The 23,482-nt window shown below is 38.3% G+C and overlaps 1 protein-coding gene across 1 annotated transcript in view; it reads left to right on the top strand.

Moving 5' to 3' along the window:
- The window catches only part of LOC127679253 (phospholipid-transporting ATPase ABCA3-like), an 86,102-nt gene that overhangs the window by 5,194 nt on the left and 57,426 nt on the right, over nt 1-23,482 (top strand). The window contains exons 5-9 of the mRNA XM_052174966.1: nt 7,069-7,328; nt 10,000-10,116; nt 10,621-10,738; nt 15,076-15,249; nt 15,846-16,024. Of these exons, the coding sequence (XP_052030926.1) occupies nt 7,069-7,328; nt 10,000-10,116; nt 10,621-10,738; nt 15,076-15,249; nt 15,846-16,024 (848 nt within the window). The remainder of the gene's footprint in view (nt 1-7,068; nt 7,329-9,999; nt 10,117-10,620; nt 10,739-15,075; nt 15,250-15,845; nt 16,025-23,482) is intronic.

Raw genomic sequence — 23,482 nt, 5'->3', positions numbered from 1 at the left:
CTTTAACCTACTTATCTTATTAGCCTGCTGTGTTGAAGGGTGAATGGATTAATATATTTTCAGACCTGTGCTACAAAGTGTTTATTTAATTAATTAATTTATTTTAATATATTTTAAATTAAAATAAAATTACATCACTTTTCCCCCTTCCCTGTTTTCCTCTCCACCACTTCCAGATAAGCTCCCCAACCCCTTCCATCACCTTCACTCTCAAATTGATAGCTTCCTTTTCTTTGATTAGTATTGTTTTAGATAGATGGATGGATGAATGGATAGATAGAAAAGTAGGTAGATAGAAAGAAGCAAGCTAGTATAGCCATTTTAATATCTAACAAAATAAACTTTAAATCAAAAATAGTCAGAAGAAGATCTTCACCAATCCTACATCAGATAGAGGGCTAATATCCAATATATATAAAGAACTCAAGAAGTTAGACTCCAGAAAACCGAACAACCCTATTAAAAAATGGGGTACAGAGTTAAACAAAGAATTCTCACCTGAAGAACTTCGGATGGCGGAGAAGCATCTTAAAAAATGCTCAACTTCATTAGTCATTAGGGAAATGCAAATCAAAACAACCCTAAGATTTCATCTTACACCAGTCAGAATGGCTAAGATTAAAAATTCAGGAGACAGCAGGTGTTGGAGAGGGTGTGGAGAAAGAGGAACACTCCTCCACTGCTGGTGGGGTTGCAAATTGGTACAACCACTCTGGAAATCTGTCTGGCGGTTCCTCTGAAAACTGGGCACCTCACTTCCAGAAGATCCTGCTATACCACTCCTGGGCATATATCCAGAGGATTCCCCACCATGTAATAAGGATACATGCTCTACTATGTTCATAGCAGCCCTATTTATAATTGCCAGATGCTGGAAAGAACCCAGGTATCCCTCAACAGAAGAGTGGATGCAAAAAATGTGGTATATCTACACAATGGAGTACTATTCAGCCATTAGAAACAATGAATTCATGAAATTCTAGGCAAATGGATGGAGCTAGAGAACATCATACTAAGTGAGGTAACCCAGACTCAAAAGGTGAATCATGGTATGCACTCACTAATAAGTGGTTATTAACCTAGAAAACTGGAATACCCAAAACATAATCCACACATCAAATGAGATACAAGAAGAAAGGAGGAGTGGCCCCTGGTTCTGGAAAGACTCAGTGAAGCAGTATTTGGCAAAACCAGAACGGGGAAGTGGGAAGGGGTGGGAGGGAGGACAGGGGAAGAGAAGGGGGCTTACGGGACTTTCGGGGAGTGTGGAGGGGGGAAATAGAAGAAATTGGGAAAGATAGCAGGATATCATTTCAATTCTTAATATCTATGTCCAAAACACAAGGATATCCAAGTTTATAAAAGAAACACTACTGCAGTTTAATCTCAATAAATCACATATTGATCCTCACATATTGATAGTGGAAGACTTCAGTATCCACACTCACAAATAGACAGGTCATCAAGACAACTGAACAGAGAAACGATGGCGTTAACAAACATTATAAATGGATCTAGCAGATATTTACAAACTATTTTACCCAAACACAAGAGATTATACTTTCCTCTCTGCACCTGATGAGACTTTCTCCAAAATTGACCAGTCTCAAAATACACAAGAAAACTAAAACAACCCCCTACATCCTATCAGATCACGATGGATTAAAGCTGGACTTCAACAATGGAAAGCTAACAAACATGCAGAAAGTGAACACTCTTTACTGAATGAAAAAATGGGTCAAGACAGAAATAAGAAATTAAAGACTTCCTAGAATTGAATAAAAATGAATACAAGGCATATCTAAACTTATGAAACACAATGATGATAGTTCTAAGGAGCAAGTTCACAGAAATAAGTGCCTACATTAAAAAGCTGGTGAGATTGCATACTAACAATTTAACAGCAGAGCAAAGATCTCTAGAAAAAAGAGGAAAATGTAAAAGGAGCAGATAGCAAGAAATAAACTCAGGACTTAAATCAATAAAATAGAAACAAAGAGAACAATACAAAGAATCAGTGAAACAAAGAGTTGGTTCTTTGAGAAAATCAACAATATAGACAAACCTTTATCCAAACTAGCTAAAAAGGGAGAGAGGTTATGCAAATTAACAAAACCAGAAACAAAAGGGGGTCATAACAACAGATAACGAGGAAACCTAAAGAACCATGAGGTCATACCTTAAAAACCTGTCCTTCACCAAATTGGGATATCTAAAAGAAATGGACAATTCTCTCAATAGACACCACTTACAAAAGCTAAAGAAAGATCAGAAAAGCAACTCCAACAAACCAATAACTCCTAGTGAAGTAGAAGCAGTCATTAAAAGTCTTCCAACTAAAAAGAAAGAGCCCAGAGCCTGATGGTTTTAGTGTAGAACTTTAGCAAACTTTCAAAGAACAGTTAATGCCAAAACTCCTCAAGTTATTCCACAAAATAGAAACAGAAGGAACATTACCCAATTCATTCTATAAAGCCATAGTTACCCAGATACTCAAATTACATAAAGACACAACAAAGGAGAATCACAAATCAGTTTCCCTTATGAATTTAGAAGCAAAATTTCCCAATAAATTATTTGAAAACTGAATCCAAGAACACGTTTTAAAAAAAATCATCCACCATGATCTAGACTTTATCCTAGAGATGCAGGGATGTGTATCAACCTACATAAATTAATAAATGTAATATAAACCATATAAACAGACTGAATGACAAAACCACATGGTCATTTCATTAGATACAGAAAATACTTTTGACAAAATCCAACACCCCTCATCATGAAAGTCTTGGAGAGATTAGGAATACAAAGGACATATATCAACATAACAGACATAGTTCACAGCAAGCTCATAGCTAACATCAATTTAAATGGAGAGAAATTCAAAGCAATTCTACTAAAATAATGAGCAAGACAAAGTTTTTCTCTTCACACTATTTAATGCAGTACTTGAAGTTTTGGCTAGAGCGATAAGACAATGGAAAAAGATCAAAGGGAAAAAATAGCAAGAAAGAAGTAAAAGTATCTTTCTTTGCAGGCAATAATATACATAAGTGACCCTAGACATTCCACTGCCAAACTACTACAACCAATAAAATTTTTTTGCAATGTAGCTAGATATAAAATTAACACACATAAATCAGTAGCCCTCATATTGTCAAGCAACACATGGTCTCAGAAAGCAATCTGGGAAATGGCACCTTTCACAATAGCCTCAAATAGTAAAATATGTTGAAGTATTGCTAACCAAGCAAGTGAAAGATTTGTTTGAAAATAAAACCTGTAAGACACTGAAGAAAGAAATTGAAGAAGTTACCAGAAGATGGAAAGATTTCCCATTCTTATGGATCTGGAGAATTAATATAGTAAAACCAGACATCTCATCTGAAACAATCTATAAATTGAATTCAATCCCCATCAAAATCCCCAGCACAAATCCTCACAAATTTCACAAATTTCTAAAGGACAATTTTCATTTTTATGTGAAACACAAAAATCAAGGATAGCGAAAACAATCTCAAATATTAAAAGAACTTCTAGGGGGTTTCATAATTCCAGATTTCAAGTTGTACTACAGAGCTAATGTTATAAAAACCATGTGGTATTGGCACAAAAACTGCCATGTTGATCAGATGCATCAAACTGAAGGCCCTGGCATAAAATCCACACACCTATGGGCATGTGGCTTTTGATAGAGAAGCCAGAAACACACACTGGAAAAAGAAAGCGTCTTCAACAAATGGCACTGGTCAAACTGGATAGCTGCACACAGAAGAAGACACACACAGCCATACTTATCAATCTGCAGAAAATTCAAGTCCAAGTGGATCAGAGTTTGCATCTAAATAGAGAATTCTCAATAGAGACTCAAATGGATGAGAAACACTTTTTAAAAAGTTCAACATTCTTAGTCATCAGGGAAATGAAAATCAAAACTACCTTGAGATTCCACCTTACATTCATCAGAATGGCCAAGTGAAATTCTGTGACAAGTGACAGCTCATGCTGGCGAAGATGTGGCATAAGGATAATATTCATCCATTACTGGTGAGAGTACAGGCCTCAGGAGGCTGGGATAGATCCAACTCATGGTCCAACTCTCTTTGGTATAGGCCCAAAGGATGTTTCATCCTACCACAGAGCAGTTGCTCAACCAAATGCATTGCTGCTATGTTCATAATAACCAGAAACTGGAAACAACCCAGTTGGATGAATGGATTGCAAAAATAGGGTATACCTACACAATGGGGTATTTTTCTGATATTAAAAAATGAAATCTTAAATTTACAAATAAATGTATGGAACTATAAAGCAATCATCCTGAGAGAGGTAACCCAGACCCAGAAAAGCAAATATATATATATATATAAAACCCACTGACCCACAGAAGTTAGAAGTTAGTTCACAAAGTAAGAAATTCTGGAGGTAGAGAGTGAGATCTCTAGGAAAGGTAAATAGAATAGATAGCTATGGATGCATGGGGGTGGAACTGGAACAGAAGGATCAGGTAGAAAAGGGCTAACAAAAGAGGGACAAGGGAGGGAACATTGGAAGAGACAGATAAAAAGTGAGGGCCATTGGGGAGTAGTATGGAAACCTAATCGAATAGATAAATATATATAATATATTATATATAAAAGTATATATCATCATTTGAAATGTAAATAAATTATATCGAATAAAAAAATTTTTTAAAAAGTATATATATATACTTTTATTATATATATTATATATAATATATATATATTATATAATTACTGACTTCTACATGGATTTACCAAATAATGTAGAGACTGAGCCCTAACTAGGCATCTCTTGTCATCAAATGAAGCTTCTAGTACCAGGATTTGGTCACATTTATTTGAGATGTTAGCCAAAGGGGCTCTATGGGAACCTCTAAACTATCAAGGCTGTTGTTAAGGCTATAGGTTGCTCCCCACAAACTTACAGCAAGCCCCATTGCCGAAGACAACACCTATACAACTCACTGAACATGGAAAAGTCACGCTGATGCCTACAATAGAGTCTTCTCCCTATGTGCTAGCAACTTTGGTATAGGAAGGTGCACTGCCTCTACCAAAGGCGAAATGTAAACTCCAAACCAGCCACAAACCATTTGATCTACAATGGCGTCCTGCCTGCAAAATATGCTAGTGCAATGGTGGCACAAAGCTTGTGGGAGTAACCAACTGCTATCTAATTTGACTTAAGGCCCACTCTGCAAGATGGAACACATACCTAACACTGCTTTGGTTACCAAGAACCTGAGACAAGATAACCAGGGACATATGATAAAAACCAAATATAATTATTCTTAAAACTATGTAGAAAGCAATAAAATGACTCCTAATGACATTCTGCTATACCCATAGATCAGTGCTCTGCTCCACCATCATTGGAGAAGCTTCTTCCTGCAGCAGATGGAACAAACACAGAGACATACAAGCAGAAATTATGCATAAAGACCTTAGGACACTCAGCCCTAAATGGGATGCCACCATCAAATTCTTTACTTCAGGGCTCAAAGGACTCCATGGAACCTTTTTGTTTACATATATAATGGCTTCTAATTTACTCTTTTTATGGGATTCCTGAGTGTGCAAATGAGTGGGTCTCTGATTCTTGTGCCTTCTCTTGGGCTCTTTCCCTTCATTTGTCTTTCAAATGTGTTAGCTTTTGTTTTATCTTCTTATATTTGATTACTATCCCTTAGAAGCCTGTCTGTTTTCTAGTTAGTGATGGGAAGGGCGTAGATTTAGATTGGAAGGGAGATGGGGAGTAACTAGAATAAGCAGAGGGAGGGGAAACAATTATCAGGATATATTCTATGAGGGAAAAATCGATCACAAAAAGGAGAAAAGAAATCATTAGAAGTTTCCTCAGTGTAGAGGAGATCATGCAGTGCCCTAGTCTGTACAGGAAGCTTAAACAGAAAGGGAATGTTGAGAAAAATGCAACAGTGGTGAAATGCACATTGAGTTAATGTAGTATGAATGGTACCGTGCCAGTGTGGAGTTCTTCATTCTAAGATATGTGCTGTGATAACACAGCACATGAAGCCAAGGGAGTGTGATTCAGGGTGGACAGCAGTCTTTTTCAGTCTTTTCAGTATTGCCTTTCTAAGAGCCCTTTGAGACTTTTAAAAACATAACCCTTCCCTCTCAGGAAATTCCAGTGTCACAGAGTTATTTCTGGTTTTTGCAGGATGGCCTGGAGTAATCCGGCCTCCTATTGAAGATGCATGTCATACAATAACCCTCTATACTACTTTTGTAATTTTCCATCATATTGATTTTTCCAACATGAAAGCATTCTTAAAAACTAACCCAAAGCTCCCTAACCTAAAGTACCAATAATATATATATATATATATATACACATGTATATATATAGACACACACACACACACACATACATATATATATATACACACACACACACACACACACACACACACACACACACACACACACATACACACATATATATTCCAATAAAGCATGTCTGTGGAAAGTGAATAGCTTACTAATTCAACATTGTGAACAACCGCCCCCACCCCATGTTAGGAACAAAACAAAGATATTTGATCTCACCAATTGTAGCAAATTACTCCAAGCTCCTATCTATAACAGAAAAAGTAGGAAGTCATTAACACTTGAGAAAGAAAGAGCTATACCATCTTTATTCACAGAAGATGGACTCATTCTGTGTTTATGTGGAGAAAGAGGGGGAGGAGGAGAAACTTTTCAGGATCTTAGACCTAGAAAAGAGCCTGGCTAAAATTGACTTTGCTCTTTTCCACTGACATACAGTCTGTGCATCACCAAACAGGGGTGCAGGGTCTCAGAAGGACATTGCTAGACGTCTCCCATTTCATCATGTGAACATCCCAGTGAGTTCATACAAACTAAGGTCGCTGCATCATGCCTTAGTCACAAAATTCTGAGATCACGCTCGTTGTCAGAATATTCCTAAACAATGCATGGCTGTACATGGGTTTGGTTTTTGCTTTGTTCAGCTGGGCTGCTATAAGTCATTTTACTTAGTGATCTTTATTTTCTCCTTTAGGGTACATCACTGAAGGATTCTTGGCTGTGCAACACGCCCTAGACAAGGCCATCATGCTACACCATGGCGGAGCTGTTGCACAAGCACTCTTCAATGACATTAGTCTTTTCATTCAGAGATTTCCATACCCAGCATATTATCATGATTACTTCTATTTATTTGCCAATATTTTTGTCCCTCTAACAGTAGCATGTACCTTCTTTTTTAATCATCTTGTCTTAGTTCGGTCCATTGTGTGGGAAAAGGAAAACCGATTAAAGGTAACTCTTACTTTTCTTGTAGACACCATTTTCCTTCTTTTTTTTTTTTTTAAAAAAAACTCTATTAGATATTTTCTTTATTTATATTTTAAATGTTATCCCCTTTCCACATTTCCCCTCCAAAAATCCCCTTCCCATCACCCCCCTTCTCACTAACCCACCCACTCCCACTTCCCTGTTCTGGCATTCTCTGGGGCAATGAACCTTCACAGGATCAAGGGCTTATCCTGTCATTGATGTCTGACAAGGCCATCCTCTGCTACATATGCATCTGGTGCCTTTGGGTCCCTCCATGTGTACTCTTTAGTTAGTGATTTAGTCTCTGGGAGCTCTGGGGGTACTGGTTGGTTCATATTGTTGCTCCTCCTATGAGGGCTGCAAACTCCTTCAGCTCCTTGGGTCCTTTCTCTAGCTCCTCCATTGGGGATCCTGTGTTTAGTCCAGTCATTGGCTGAGAGCATCCCCCTCTGTATTTGTCAGGTTCTGGCAGAGCTTCTCAGGAGACTGCTATATCAGGCTCCTGTCAGCCAGCACTTCTTGGCATCTGCAATGTCTGGGTTTGGTGACTGTATATGGGATAGAGCCCCAGATGGGGCAGTCCCTGGATGGTCTTCCTTTCAGTCTCTGCTCCACACTTTGTCTCTGAATCTCCTCCCATGGATATTTCGTCCCCCCTTCTAAGAAGGACCAAAGTACCCACACTTTGGTCTTCCTTCTTCTTGAGCTTCATGTGCTCTGTGAATTTTATCTTGGGTATTCCTAGCTTCTGGGATAATATCCACTTATCAGTGAGTACATACCATGTGTGTTCTTTTGTGATTGGGTTACCTCACTCAGTATGATATTTTCTTGTTCCATCCATTTGCGTAAAAATTTCATGAATTCATTGTTTTTAATAACTGAGTAGTAGTACTCAATTGTGTAAATGTACCAACAACAGTAAGCAGCTGGGCTAGATACCATTTTCACTGAAAAATTTGAAAGTGTGGCATAAGTTTATGTGGAAGATTGAATTACTTTTTTTTTTTGGTTTCTTTTTATTCGATATATTTTTTATTTACATTTCAAATGATTTCCCCTTTTCTAGCCCCCCACTCCCCGAAAGTCCCGTAAGCCCCCTTCTCTCCCCTTGTCCTCCCACCCACCCCTTCCCACTTCCCCATTCTGGTTTTGCTGAATATTGCTTCACTGAGTCTTTCCAGAACAAGGGGCCACTCCTCCTTTCTTCTTGTACCTCATTTGATGTGTAGATTATGTTTTGGGTATTCCAGTTTTCTAGGTTAATATCCACTTATTAGTGAGTGCATACCATGATTCACCTTTTGAGTCTGGGTTACCTCACTTAGTATGATGTTCTCTAGCTCCATCCATTTGCCTAAGAATTTCATGAATTCATTGTTTCTAATGGCTGAATAGTACTCCATTGTGTAGATATGCCACATTTTTTGCATCCACTCTTCTGTTGAGGGATACCTGGGTTCTTTCCAGCATCTGGCAATTATAAATAGGGCTGCTATGAACATAGTAGAACATGTATCCTTATTACATGGTGGGGAATCCTCTGGGTATATGCCCAGGAGTGGTATAGCAGGATCTTCTGGAAGTGAGGTGCCCAGTTTTCAGAGGAACCGCCAGACTAATTTCCAGAGTGGTTGTACCAATTTGCAACCCCACCAGCAGTGGAGGAGTGTTCCTCTTTCTCCACACCCTCTCCAACACCTGCTGTCTCCTGAATTTTTAATCTTAGCCATTCTGACTGGTGTAAGGTGAAATCTCAGGGTTGTTTTGATTTGCATTTCCCTAATGACTAATAAGTTGAGCATTTTTTAAGATGCTTCTCTGCCATCCGAAGTTCTTCAGGTGAGAATTCTTTGTTTAACTCTGTACCCCATTTTTTAATAGGGTTGTTTGGTTTTCTGGAGTCTAACTTCTTCAGTTCTTTATATATATTGGATATTAGCCCTCTATCTGATGTAGGATTGGTGAAGATCTTTTCCCAATTTGTTGGTTGCCGATTTGTCCTCTTGATGGTGTCCTTTGCCTTACAGAAACTTTGTAATTTTATGAGGTCCCATTTGTCAATTCTTTCTCTTAGAGCATACGCTATTGGTGTTCTGTTCAGAAACTTTCTCCCTGTACCGATGTCCTCAAGGGTCTTCCCCAGTTTCTTTTCTATTAGCTTCAGAGTGTCTGGCTTTATGTGGAGGTTCTTGATCCATTTGGATTTGAGCTTAGTACAAGGAGACAAGGATGGATCAATTCGCATTCTTCTGCATGCTGACCTCCAGTTGAACCAGCACCATTTGTTGAAAAGGCTATCTTTTTTCCATTGGATGTTTTCAGCCTCTTTGTCGAGGATCAAGTGGCCATAGGTGTGTGGGTTCATTTCTGGATCTTCAGTCCTGTTCCATTGGTCCTTGACAGATAGTTCTGTTTCACTTGCAATTAATGAAATCAACATGAAATTCTGGTCCTTAGTCTTAACCTCCGTAACTTGGGAGATATGGGACATAAATACAAAATTAGATTAACATGTCAGTATATTTGAGAACTCTAAGACATTGGTGTGTGTGTGTGAGTGTGTGTGTGTGTGTGTGTCTGTCTGTCTGTCTGTCTGTCTGTCTGTGTGTTGTGTTTTCATGATACTTAATTTGTGATAATTCTCCTGCAGGAATACCAGCTCATGATAGGACTGAGAAACTGGATGTTCTGGGTTGCCTATTTCTTTACCTTCTTCGCTTTGTATTGTATTAACATTATATTCGTGTGCATGGTTTTATTTGTCAAGGTAAGTGTCTTTTTGATTCTAGTATACAGTGGCTAAACATTAAAAGGGAAATCAGGAGTGCAGGACCAACCTGGCACCTCCAGGGTTGCTGGGAAAGGGAAGCTGGGCCTTTGTGGATTTAGTTGTAGAGTCTCAGAGGCTGCTTATTCTCCATTGCCTCCAGTTCAAGCCAAGGTGGGAGGACCTTCAAGAAATAAGTTGTTTGGTGCTGGAGATGTGGCTTTAAAGATACTTTCCTGACATATGCAGATCTCTGCATACATAGGTAATAAACCTGTATGCCTGTAATCCTAACAGGCAGACAAAGGTCCTCATCAGCTACATAGAGAGTTCAAGGCCAGTCTGGGCTCTATAAGACCCAAAAGTACTAATTCTTCATGTCCGTGAGAGTGTCACTAGTGTTGACCAGGAGTAATATAATATTTAAGGATATTTCTTTTCTTATGCCTTGTCATGATAACACATTGTACTTGACTAAACTGGATTTCTAATTATTTTTGCTAGATTGAACCTGCGCCAATCTTTCAATACAATGACCCAACCCTTGTCTTCGTCCTTTTGTTATTTTATGCCATCTCCTCGATATTCTTCAGTTTTATGATTAGCACATTGTTTAATAGAGGTAAGTGGAACACTCCTCCTGGGAAAGAGCCAGAGCAACAAACCAAACCAAATGCCACATTAGAAAGCTCCTTCTAAATGTTAACTACCACCACAGCCACAGTCTTGGCGCTCTAACTAAAATGTCCTATAGCCTTGTAATGACTTAAAGTGGAGGGAATGTTCACTGATAGCTCTCACTGCAAAGCTAGTACGTGTGAAGCAGAAGTTGGAGGACCAGTTTATGGGTATCCTCAACAACATAGCAAGTTTGAAGCCAGCATAGACTATATGAGATTTTGTCAGGGAAAAGAAGGAGGAGAAGGAGGAGGAGGAGAAGGGAGGGAGAAAGAGAGGGAGGGAGGGAAAGGAGGAGGAGAAAGAGAAGGAAGAAAAAGGAGGAGGAGGAAGAAAAGGAGGAGAAAGAAGAGGAGGAGGAGGAAGAAAAAGAGGAGGAGGGAGAAGAAGAGGAGGAGGAGGAGGAAGAGGAGGAAGAAGAGGTGTAGGAGGAAGAGAAGGAGGAAGAGGAGGAAGAAGGAGGAGGGGGAAGAAGAAGAAGAAGAAGAAATAATAATAATAATAATAATAATAATAATAATATGGTAATAATGGACTGCAGTGGGTGAGAATGAGAATTGATAAGCGCAGTGTTCATAAGGCGGTATGATCATATTTGATCATACTAGGGAATTCTTTCTAGTCTTGGACTAACTTTTTGTATGATATCCATCTAGACATTCCACTGCACATTATTGAGATGAAAATGTCTTCTGATTTAGAGGGAGCTGTAAGTGCACATATCGGATGACCAGAGAAACAAGGAAAAAACAGAATTATTCCTTGCACTTAAGCACTTGTTGTTGGTCTGTTGTGTATTTGAAATGCACTGATTACCCACACAGAACTGGCATTGACCATTTGTGTATGATTATCAATCACATGCACAAAAATTATTTTAGGGTTTTCTAAAAGAACAGAAACAATAGAAAGCAAAGGGTATCATGTTGAATTGGCTTGCTTGTTTATGGAGGCCAAAAGGTCCCAATATCTGAAATCTGTGAGTGGACAGGCAGGAAAGCTAGTGATAAATTCCAGTATGTGTCCTAACTCTCCAGAATGAGGGGAGCCAATGGTGTTAGTCTAGTTCCAGGACAAGACAAGACTGATGTACTGGCTATGAGGGCAGGCAGAAAGAAAAAGAGAATTCTTTTTCTCTCCATATTTTTGTTTCTTCCAGGTTCTCAGGGTAGGGCAATGTTTGCTCATATAAGGCAAGGCAACCAGATAGGTTTATAAGTCCACAGACTCAAATGCTAACCTCACCTGGAGGCACCCAGAAATAATGTTTACTCTGTGTAACCCACAGTACATTATTGATGGAATGGGAAACTTGTCACTAGCAAAGGACACACAGAGCAATGAAAATTACTAAATCACAGCATACACAAAAAGCGTCATAGGTCACAGCATCACATGTAAAAATGGACTTAGGTAGCATGTAGGTTTTGAAAGATTTTTAAATGATTAAAGGCTAAAATAGAAAAAAAAGCAGTGGATATAGATATTCACTCCTTCATCCTTAAATCATTCACTCATACATTCTTTCTTTGGGTTACATACTTTGTGCTTAGAGTCATCTCTATCAACAGAGATAAATAAAGCTTTCTTTCTCGCCCTTTAAGGATTCACATCCTGTGTGTGTGTGTGTGTGTGTGTGTGTGTGTGTGTGTGTGTGTGAAGTTACAGTCCTGTTGGAAGGTGAGAATTCCTGTTTTTCTATGTCCTTGCCAGTTATCAGCACCACAAAAGAAAAATTAATAGTGAATTTGCATTTATCAGTTTCTAACAAAGCTTAAGTGTGTCTAATGAGTCAGATATGTTTCTCCTCTGGAAAATGTGACTGTACTGGGCAGGTGAGGTAGCTCACACCTATGATCCCAGCACTCCAGAGGCTGAGGCAGGAAGAGTACTAAATGTTGTAATGAATGCAGCCTTGTCCTCAAAGTGAGTTCCAGGCCTGCAGGGCTACACAGCACGGCTTTACCTCTCCTTTTTTATTGAAATATCTCATTGTGTCTGATAGTTTAGCCATTTCACTCTCTCTGGCTGTTGGCATGAATCATTTTTTTCTAAACTCACAATAAGTATCTTTGGACTTCCAATACCTTCTTCCTCCTTTGCTGTTCCAGTGTGAGTTAACCTCACACTGTTGCATTAAATCCATGTAATCAAGTAAGGTAATTACTGGTCAGGAAGGAGTTGAGTCTGACACTCAGCAATCTAGTTTATATGCCTCACCTGTTGCTTCCTTGTATCTTCCACTTCGATTCTCATCTCACTTCCTCTTCTATATCACTTCTGATTATTTTCCTTCATAAATTATAGTCTGCCATTTTGTGAGCAATTTAGGACTTTAGCATCAATGATAATAAAAAATACTTTTGTAGAGCTCTAGCAAATATTAATGGTATGTCCTCTCCTCTTAGATAACTGGAGTGAGGATGTTTTCCCCAGCTTTTTAGTTATTAGTACTAAATAATATAATAAAATAACAAAAAAATTATTGAGGATGCCAAGCTCCTGAAGTGTGGTCCTGGAACCAGGAAGTCTCTCTCTCATTGTTGAAAGCTGACTCTGCCTCACACAGAGTTCTTGATTGACACATCTTTGTTTTGTTTATACAAAGTCATCCCATGACTTCCTATCTCTAGTCTTACAGAGGGAAGTATGCTGTTGCCTTGTGCTTGACAATTCCCTCCCTTCATGCTCTATAGCCTTTTGTTCTGTTTTCTAATGCTTCCAGTGTAGCTCAGGACCTCAGGCACACTACCACTGTGTAATGCACCAACACTTTATTTGGCCAACTCTCTGCCTTTTAAGCTTGGATGCCTTTATGTTGGATGTGTTTCAGTGTTAAGTTTCTTTGACTTCTTTGATTGAAGTTGTGGGCTGTTTCTTTTATTGTTGCTGTTTCTAGATGAGGCGTATGCCTTTTTTTTTTTATTTTAAACTATGTTCTTTTTTTTTTTTTTTAAATTTGTTTAGTATTATGTGTAAGTACACTGTAGCTGTCCTCAGACACACCAGAAGAGGGCATCAGATCTCATTATGGATGGTTGTGAGCCACCATGTGGTTGCTGGGATTTGAACTCATGACCTTCAGAAGAGCAGTCGGTGCTCTTAACCAGTGAGCCATCTCTCCAGCCCTTTTTTTTATTTTTAAATGAAGTGATTTTCAACCACAGTTCTTCCAATCAAATGTTTGCTTTCTTCTTCTGTGACTGCTGTTTGCACATGGGGATAACTTCACAGTGATTCCCAGATCTCTTAGGCGCTGCCAAGCCTTTGGTTTTTTTCTCTCTGCTCTTTAAGATTGTGTAATGTTCATTGTACTATTTTAACTGCTGATTTCTTTCAATTGTCTCCCCAGACATGTAAGTTCTTCATTTTATCTGTAGTGTGAGCATCGTTTAGTTCATTTGCATAATTTCCATCACTTCATTGATAGTCTTTATAAGTAGACATCTTTTTCCTACCTAGCCCCCTCTCTCTTTTCAGAAACTGAAAATATTTAAGACAGATGGTCTACAGTTTTTGTTTAAGTCCAGTATCTGACTTTCTCAGGGGCAAGTGTTTTCTTTGTATTGTTGCTTGTTTTCTTTCTCTTTTTGTATTTGAATAGCTCATACCATTTTGTTTGCATGCTTCATAATTCTTTGCTGAATACAGCAATTTTTCAACTATTTTTTCCTACATGTTGATGTTCAGTTTCTCAAGCACAATTTATTAAAGATATGGTGTTATCATAACAGTGTTTTCTTCTTTTTTTATTTTCTATATTCTTTGAAAATGAATCTCATTTGGGACTCCTAAATACTCTTAAGGCCCATCTAGTTGGGTTTTTGTTGTTGTTGTTGTTTTAAACACTAAACTGTAGTTTCTTGATTTATCTAAGGATGCTTCTTTTCATCCATTACCATGACATGGATAGAATCTCACAATGCTTAGAGGAATATTTTGATTATTCCAGTAGTTATAATTCTAGGTTGGCTGGTAATAAATAAAATTGTAGATTTCTAATAACTGGTATGGTGCTCATAATCACTGCATACAGAACGAATTCAGAAAATAAGTGAGTGCCTTATGTTTTTTATCATAGCCCTTTTCCCAGAAATATCCTGTGCACACACTGTATTCCAGGCATCACATTTATGTCCTGCGGAAAACAGTGGTAGACAACACAAACATTTGCATTATTTGTAATGCCTACCTCAATGTACACTTGAAAAAAAACAAATTTATATGTTACATTTTTTTCAACATTGCTTAAACTGACCACCCTTCCTTTTGTGTTTGCAGTCAGTTTTGCGGTGAGCTTGGGAAGTTTATTATTTTTCCTCACCTACTTCCCAACTATTACAATGCATCAAAGCTTTGAGCACATGCCGTCCAAGCAGAAGCTGATGTGGTCCTTTGACTTTAATGTTGGGATGGCGTTTGGATTTAGATTCCTAGTCAACGCAGAAGCAAAGAGTGAGTAGTAACCTTGTAAATTTTCCTGTGTTCTAGTAGATACATAGTTAATATCTTACTAGTTATTCAGAGTTTCATTTTGATTAATTTAATTTTGAATGCTAAGCAGTCCTCCAAATTTTTCTTCTACTTTATACCAGCATATTAAGTTATGAGTGACTTCACAGTCTTCCTGGGAGTCCAGAAGTTTCTTTCCTGTTTCTGCTGGAGCAGCATTTATCCCTACACTTCAGTGACAACATTTCTCCAAAATTATCCATTCCAGTGAGATGTTAACATGAATTGTGATGAGGAGATGAAACATTGTACTAATACATAGTTCTACTTATTTTTATTAAGTTCCATTTTCCTAAATTTTGTGTAGTTCATTTCTACCCCATGCATGTTCAGTTGCTTCTCTGTTTGCATATAGTGAGAGACAGTTTCAGGTTTTATTCAGGTATCCTCTTGGAATCCTAAATTCTAAGGTTATCAGAAGGTAGTAGACTCTCATAGAAACCTCTAGAAAGGACCAACAAGCAATTCAATTATGATACACATGTACAGCTATCTCAGTACCTCTGGCAGCTAATTGAATGTCTCATGCTTTGTCTTAGAAACTGGAATGAAATGGAGTAACATATTCTTACCAATGGATTCAGACAGCTTTTTATTTGCCTATGTGCTAGGAATGCTTTTAGTTGATGCTTTCATATATGGCCTTGTGGCCTGGTATATAGAAGCTGTCTTTCCAGGAGAGTATGGTGTGCCTAAGCCATGGAACTTTTTCATGATGGTGAGTCTTGGTGCCTCTTATTTTTGGGTGAATCCTTGTGAGTTTGTTCTAAAACATCTTAAAAGAAAATCACTATTGAGTTTTATACTATCTATTACTGAGGTAGTAGAGAGACAAGAGAGCCATTTTTACCTGTGTTATTGCTGTATTAATTCATTACTGTTGTCCTAATACAGTCTGAGCCCTCATATATACGATAGAGGTAAGATCTTAGAGTCTAAATTTATTATTGCAGATATCTATAATTATATGTAAGGAAATATAATCCATGATTAAGAGCTAGAAACTAACCAAATTGTACAAACTGTGAGTAATCAATCCACAGCACTAGCAGGACTGTGTTACAGAAAGACTGTTTTTAAAGAACTTAGCAACACTGAAACTCTGGACATTAACATAGAGAAATTAAATCACATTTGCATCCTCATCACTGTCTTTTGTCTGTATTTCTTATAGTCAGAGCTACAGGAAATAGTATGAAAATCTAGGGCCTATATGTAGCTCAAAGAGATCTGACATAGGACTCTCTCTGTGATACCAGTTTGTACTAGTTTTTCTCTATCCTTCTCAACATTTACTTTGGGGGGGGGCAGGATTCTTTATTTTTTGAGATAATTTTAGTTATATTTCCCCCTTCTTTTTCTCTTTCCACACCATTCTATGTACCTCTCCCTATTCTCCTTCAAATCATGGCCTCTTTTAAAAAACTAATACTTATTTTGCATGTGGATGTGCAGTTATATACACATATATTCTTAAACATAGTCTATTCAGTCCACTAATCCTACCTTCATGTAAGTTTCAGGACTAACCACTTAAAACTGAACAACCAGTGGCTATGCCTTTCCCCCATAGGAAGGCCAACTCTTGCTCCCAGAGTTCCTCTGTTGCCTATAGGTTCTGTGTAGGGATGAGGGCTTACCAGATCTTTTCTCTCTAGTTTGGCATGTTCCTTGTTCAGCTCCCATTTGGGTGGTTGTGCTGGTAAGACTCTGTGAGCATAGCTTCTGATCTCACAGAGGTAATCTCACAGAACGTCCCTAATCCTCTTACACCCTTCTCAGGCCCTCTTCCATAATGCTCTCTGAGCCTTACGTGTGAGAGCGTTTTGTAGATAATATCCATTGGGACTGGGCTCCAGAACTCTGAATTTTTGATTTGTTGTGCTTTTCTGTTATGGTTTCCATTTTTGCAAATAGAAGTTTCCTTGATGAGGGGCAAAAACTCCACTTATCTGTGGGTTGAAAGAAAAATGTTTATAGATTGTTGTTAGCAGTTATGCTGGTTTAATAAGGTACTAGCTGTAGGTTCTCTCCCCCAATAACTATGACCTCACTAACACTGAGTAGTTGGCTGAGTTTCCAGAACTAGGCATAATCTCTTTCTTCTTGAGACAGTTGAAGAGAGCTGTTGGTTACCACCAAGGTATGTATGCCACTATTACACCTTTAGGGTTATCGTGCCAGGCTGGTCATGGGCTTTGCTTATGTGCTGGCTAGAACTGTTGGTTGCCTTCCCCCTTTGGAAGCCTGCATGGTGCTTTCCAGTACCATGAAAGCTAGTCCTCACAGAGGAGCCGGGCAGGTCAGTTCCAGCACAGGGGATTCTTGGCCCTGTATCTAAAGTGCATGGTGTCTCTAGCAATAGATATTTACTTTTCAACTCTGAGGGGAAAGGTAATGAAGGGTAACATCAATAGGCGGCATGTTTAGGGGGTCTCTTGGACAGCCTTGACTAACAACTCAAAAGACAGGTTCTCAGCTGATATTGGGGTGCTTTTTTAAAATAAATGTTCTTTCACTCTTGGAGAGAGAACAAGTGGCCCAGATAAGAAAAGTTTACTAAAACTCTACATTGTATTTTTTATACAAGAATTTTTGTGTATTATGTATGGTGTATACATGGAGCTACGTGTGTGTGGGATTTTTGATGAATATATAATATCTGTGGTTCTTTCAGATGTCTTTTTTTTTATTAATTAGCCCAACTCCATCCTTCTTTTGCATTTACTTCCCTTCTGCTTCCACCAAGTATCTGTCCTTTTTTCCTGTTAGATCACTTGTCTCTGCTTTTTCCCTTTATGCTCTTCCCACCTTCTTCTGTAATTACCTCCCTCCCCCTTGCTAAGAAGCCTACTCTTTTCCCATTTCCCTGATCAGATCATTTACGTACTGCCTTTTCCCTCTCCATTGCTCCCCAGTGCTGGCAACAGATCCATTTTACCTTTCTGGTTTCTGTAGTTAGTTATTATAAGCTATGTTATGTATTTACATCTGAAGATTTGGCACCCGGAGCTCAATAAGAGAACATGGGATTTGGGGATCTGATTTATGTCATTTAATAATATCCTTTCTAGGTCCATCCATTTATCTACAAAGTTGATGATTTAATTTTTGTTACAGATGAGTAGCATTCTACAGTGTGTTTGTCACCCATTTTTATTACTCATTAACCAGTTGAAGGTCATTTAGGTTGTTTCTATTTCTTATCTAATGTGAATAGAACAGCAATGAACATGGCTGTTTAATTGAATTACATTTTATTGGATAATTGCCAGACAGGATACAAGGGACATCCAATAGAAGAGTAGGACTGTGTGGCACAGGTATCAGAGTAACTGTGGCTTCATAGAATGAATTGGGTAATGTTCCTTCTGTTTCTATTTTGTGGAATAGTTTGGAGAGTATTGGTACTAGGTCTTCTTTGAAGATCTGATAGAACTCTACACTAAACCCATCTGGTCCTTGCCTTTTCTTGGTTGGGAGACTATTGATAATTGCTTCTATTTCATTAGGGGTTATGGGGCTGTTTATTTGATCCTGATTTAACATTGGTACCTGGTATCTGTCTAGGAAATTTTCCATTTCATCCAGATTTTCCAGTTTTGTTGAATAAAGGTTTTTTTTTTTTTAAGTAGGATCTGATTATTTTTAGGTTTTCCTCGGTTTCTGTTTTTATGTTCCCTTTTCATTTCTGATTTTGTTAATTGGGATACTGTCTCTGTGCCTCCTGGTTAGTCTGGATAAGGAATTATCTATCTTGTTGATTTTCTCAAAGAACCAGCTCATGGTTTGAATGATTCTATGTGTCGTTCTTTTTGTTTCTACTTGGCTGATTTCAGTCCTGGGTTTGATTATTTCTGCTGTCTACTCCTCTTGGCTGTATTTGCTTCTTTTTGTTCTAGAGCTTTTATATGCTGTTAATCTGTGTGTGTATGCTCTTTACAGTTTATTTTTGCAGGTACTCAGAGCTATGAGTTTTCCTCTTAGGACAGCTTTCATTGTGTTCCACAGGTTTGGGTATGTTGTGGCTTCATTTTTATTCAATTCTAAAAGATCTTTAATTTCTTTCTTTATTTCTTCCTTGACCAAATTATTATTGAGTAGAGTGTTATTCAGCTTCCACATGTATGTGGGCTTTCTATTGTTTTTTTAATGCTATTGAAGGTCATCCTTTATCTGTGATGATCTGATAGGATGCATGGGATTATTTCAATCTTCTTGTATCTGTTGAGGCCTGTTTTGTGAGCAATTATGTTGTCAGTTTTGGAGAACCTACCATGAGGTGCTGTGTAGAAGGTATATTCTTTTGTTTTAGGATAAATTGTTCTATAGATATCTGTTAAGTCCATTTGCTTCATAGCTTTTGTTAGTTTCACTGTTTCTCTGTTTCATTTCTGTTTCTGTCCTGATCTGTCCATTGATGAGAGTGGGGTGTTGAAGTCTCCCACTGTTATTGTATGGGGTATGATATGTGCTTTGAGCTTCAGTCAATTTTCCTTTATGAATGTGGGTACCCTTGCATTTGGAGCATAGATATCCAGGATTGAGAGTTCTTGGTATATTTTTCCTTTGATGAGTATGAAGTGTCCTTCCTTATCTTTTTTGATAACTTTAGGTTGAAAGTAGATTTTATTCAATATTAGAATGGCTACTCCAGCATCTGAGATTCTTTCTTCTATCTCTTGTATTCTGTTGTTGATATTTGCATCTCTGTCCCCTGATTTCTTCCCAAGGCTTTCTATCTCCAAAGTTGTCTCCCTTTGAGTTTTCTTAGTTGTTTCTACTTCTGATTTTAGATCCTGGATGGTTTTGCTTAGCTCCTTCACTTGCTTGTTTGTGCTTTCCTGTAAGCCAGACACTCTGAAGCTAATAGAAAAGAAACTGGGGAAGACCCTTGAGGACATCGGTACAGGGAGAAAGTTTCTGAACAGAACACCAATAGCGTATGCTCTAAGAGAAAGAATTGACAAATGGGACCTCATAAAATTACAAAGTTTCTGTAAGGCAAAGGACACCATCCAGAGGACAAATCAGCAACCAACAAATTGGGAAAAGATCTTCACCAATCCTACATCAGATAGAGGGCTAATATCCAATATATATAAAGAACTGAAGAAGTTAGACTCCAGAAAACCAAACAACCCTATTAAAAAATGGGGTACAGAGTTAAACAAAGAATTCTCACCTGAAGAACTTTGGATGGCAGAGAAGCATCTTAAAAAATGCTCAACTTCATTAGTCATTAGGGAAATGCAAATCAAAACAACCCTGAGATTTCACCTTACACCAGTCAGAATGGCTAAGATTAAAAATTCAGGAGACAGCAGGTGTTGGAGAGGGTGTGGAGAAAGAGGAACACTCCTCCACTGCTGGTGGGGTTGCAAATTGGTACAACCACTGTGGAAATCAGTCTGGCGGTTCCTCTGAAAACTGGGCACCTCACTTCCAGAAGATCCTGCTATACCACTCCTGGGCATATACCCAGAGGATTCCCCACCATGTAATAAGGATACATGCTCTACTATGTTCATAGCAGCCCTATTTATAATTGCCAGATGCTGGAAAGAATCCAGGTATCCCTCAACAGAAGAGTGGATGCAAAAAATGTGGTATATCTACACAATGGAGTACTATTCAGCCATTAGAAACAATGAATTCATGAAATTCTTAGGCAAATGGATGGAGCTAGAGAACATCATACTAAGTGAGGTAACCCAGACTCAAAAGGTGAATCATGGTATGCACTCACTAATAAGTGGATATTAACCTAGAAAACTGGAATACCCAAAACATAATCCACACATCAAATGAGGTACAAGAAGAAAGGAGGAGTGGCCCCTGGTTCTGGAAAGACTCAGTGAAGCAGTATTCGGCAAAACCATAACGGGGAAGTGGGAAGGGGTGGGTGGGAGGACGGGGGAGAGAAGGGGGCTTACGGGACTTTCGGGGAGTCGGGGGCTAGAAAAGGGGAAATCATTTGAAATGTAAATAAATTATATCGAATAAAAAAAAAGGAAAAAAAAAAAGAATGGCTACTCCAGCTTGTTTCTTGGGACCATTTGTTTGGAAAATTGTTTTTCAGCCTTTCCATACTTTTAAGGTAGAGTATGTCTTTGTCACTGGTGTGGGTTTCTTGTATGCAGCAAAATGTTGGGTCCTGTTTACATATCCAGTCTGCTAGCCTATGTCTTTTTATTGGGGAACTGAGTCCATTGATATTAGGAGATATTGAGAAAAAGTGATTGTGGCTGTCTTCTTATTGATTTGTTAATGGATGATTACTTTCTTGCTTTTTCTAGGGTGTAGTTTCCCTCCTTGTGTTGGGAGTTTCCATTTGTGTTGGGGTTTTTCCATTTATTATCCTTTGAAGGGCTGGATTTGTGGAAAGATACTGTGTAAATTTGGTTTTGTCATGGAATATCTTGGTTTCTCCATCTATGGTAATTGAGAATTTTGCTGGCTATAGTAGCCTGGGCTGGTATTTGTGTTCTCTTAGGATCTGTATGACATCTGCCCAGGATCTTTTACCTTTAATAGCCTCTGGTGAGCAGTCTGGTGTAATTCTGATAGGTCTTCCTTTATGTTACTTGACATTTTCCCCTTACTGCTTTTAATATTCTTTCTTTGTTTTGTACATTTGATGTTTTAATTATTATGTGATGGGAGGAATTTCTTTTCTGGTCCAATATATTTGGAATTCTGTAGGTTTCTTGTATGTCCATTGGTATCTCTTTAATTAGGTTAGGGAAGTTTTCTTCTACAATTTTGTTTAAGATATTTACTGGCCCTTTAAGTTGGGAGTCTTTGCTCTCTTCTATCCCTATTATCCTTAGGTTTGGTCTTCTCATTGTGTCCTAGATTTCCTGGATGTTTTGAGCCAGGAGCTTTTAGCATTTTGCATTTTCTTTGACTGTTGTGTCAATTTATTCTATGGTATCTTTCTGTGGAATCTACCTGAGACTCGTTCTTCTGTCTCTTGTATTCTGTTGTTGATGCTTGCATCTATGACTCCTTATTTCTTTCCTAGGTTTTCTATATCCAATGTTGTCTTCTTTTGTGATTTCTTTATTGTTTCAACTTCCATTTTTAGATCCTGAATGGTTTTATTTAGTTCCTTCACCTGTTTGTTTGTGTTTTCCTATAATTCTTTAAGGGCTTCTACATGTTTACCTGTCTTTCTTTAAGGGAGTTATTCATGTCCTTCTTAAAGTCCTCTATCATCATCATGAGATACAATTTTAAATCCAACTCTTGCTTTTCCAATGTGTTGGGGTATCCAGTACTTGATGGTGTTGCCAAGTAGCCTTGGTTTCTGTTGGTATGATTCTTGTGCTTGCCTTTCACCATATGGTTATCTCTGGTGTTAGTTGGCCTTGCTGTCTCTGACTGGAGCTTGTCCATCCTGTGGGCCTATAAACCTGTGTCCATACTCCTGGGAGACCAACTCTCTTCTGGCAGAGTCTGTGCACAGATGGGTGTGGAGTTGTTGGCTCCTTGGTGCAGATGGTGACTGGAAGGCTCCTGTCCCAGCTGCTCCACTGATTGTATGCCCTGTCTGCTCCTAGCTGTTTCCCTCCAGTGAAATATTGGAGAGAAAGTCGAGATCTCACCTCCTTGCTCAGAAGTGGATATGCTGCTGAGAGATCACTCTCTCCTGGTGGTCTGTGCACCCCAATCTTAGTCTTAAGATGTTTCTTGTAGGCAACAGATAGTTGTTTTTTTTCTTGATCAGTCTGTGTTTTTTTGATTAAGGAATTGAGTTCATTGATATTTAAAGTTATTATTGAAATGTGTGTATTAATTGTAGTCATTGTGCTGCTGTTTTTTGGTTTTCTTTGTATTCTATTGGGCCTTCATATTTTAATAATTATAGCTTCATTTGTCTTTCCACAGTCTCACTGCTATGAACATTTTCTCTTCAGCCCAAAATATGGTTTCCTATATTTTCCTTAGTTTTGATTTTTGGGGATAATTAGTTCTCCAGGTTGCTTATATTGTGAAAAGTTTTCTTTCTCCCTCAAATTTGGCAGTTAGTTTTGATGTGTATATTATCTTATGTTGTCTGTCATAGTCTTTTAGGACTTAGAATGGATTTCACTGGGGTTTTCTGGCTTTCAAAGTTTTCACTGAGAAATCAACTGTTATTCTGATAGGTATACCTCTATATTTGATTGGA

This window comes from Apodemus sylvaticus, chromosome 1, assembly GCF_947179515.1.
Source record: "Apodemus sylvaticus chromosome 1, mApoSyl1.1, whole genome shotgun sequence".
In the NCBI taxonomy this organism is placed as follows: Eukaryota; Metazoa; Chordata; class Mammalia; order Rodentia; family Muridae; genus Apodemus; species Apodemus sylvaticus.
Note: the sequence above shows the minus strand (reverse complement) of the source record. Positions and strands in the feature narration are given on the sequence as shown.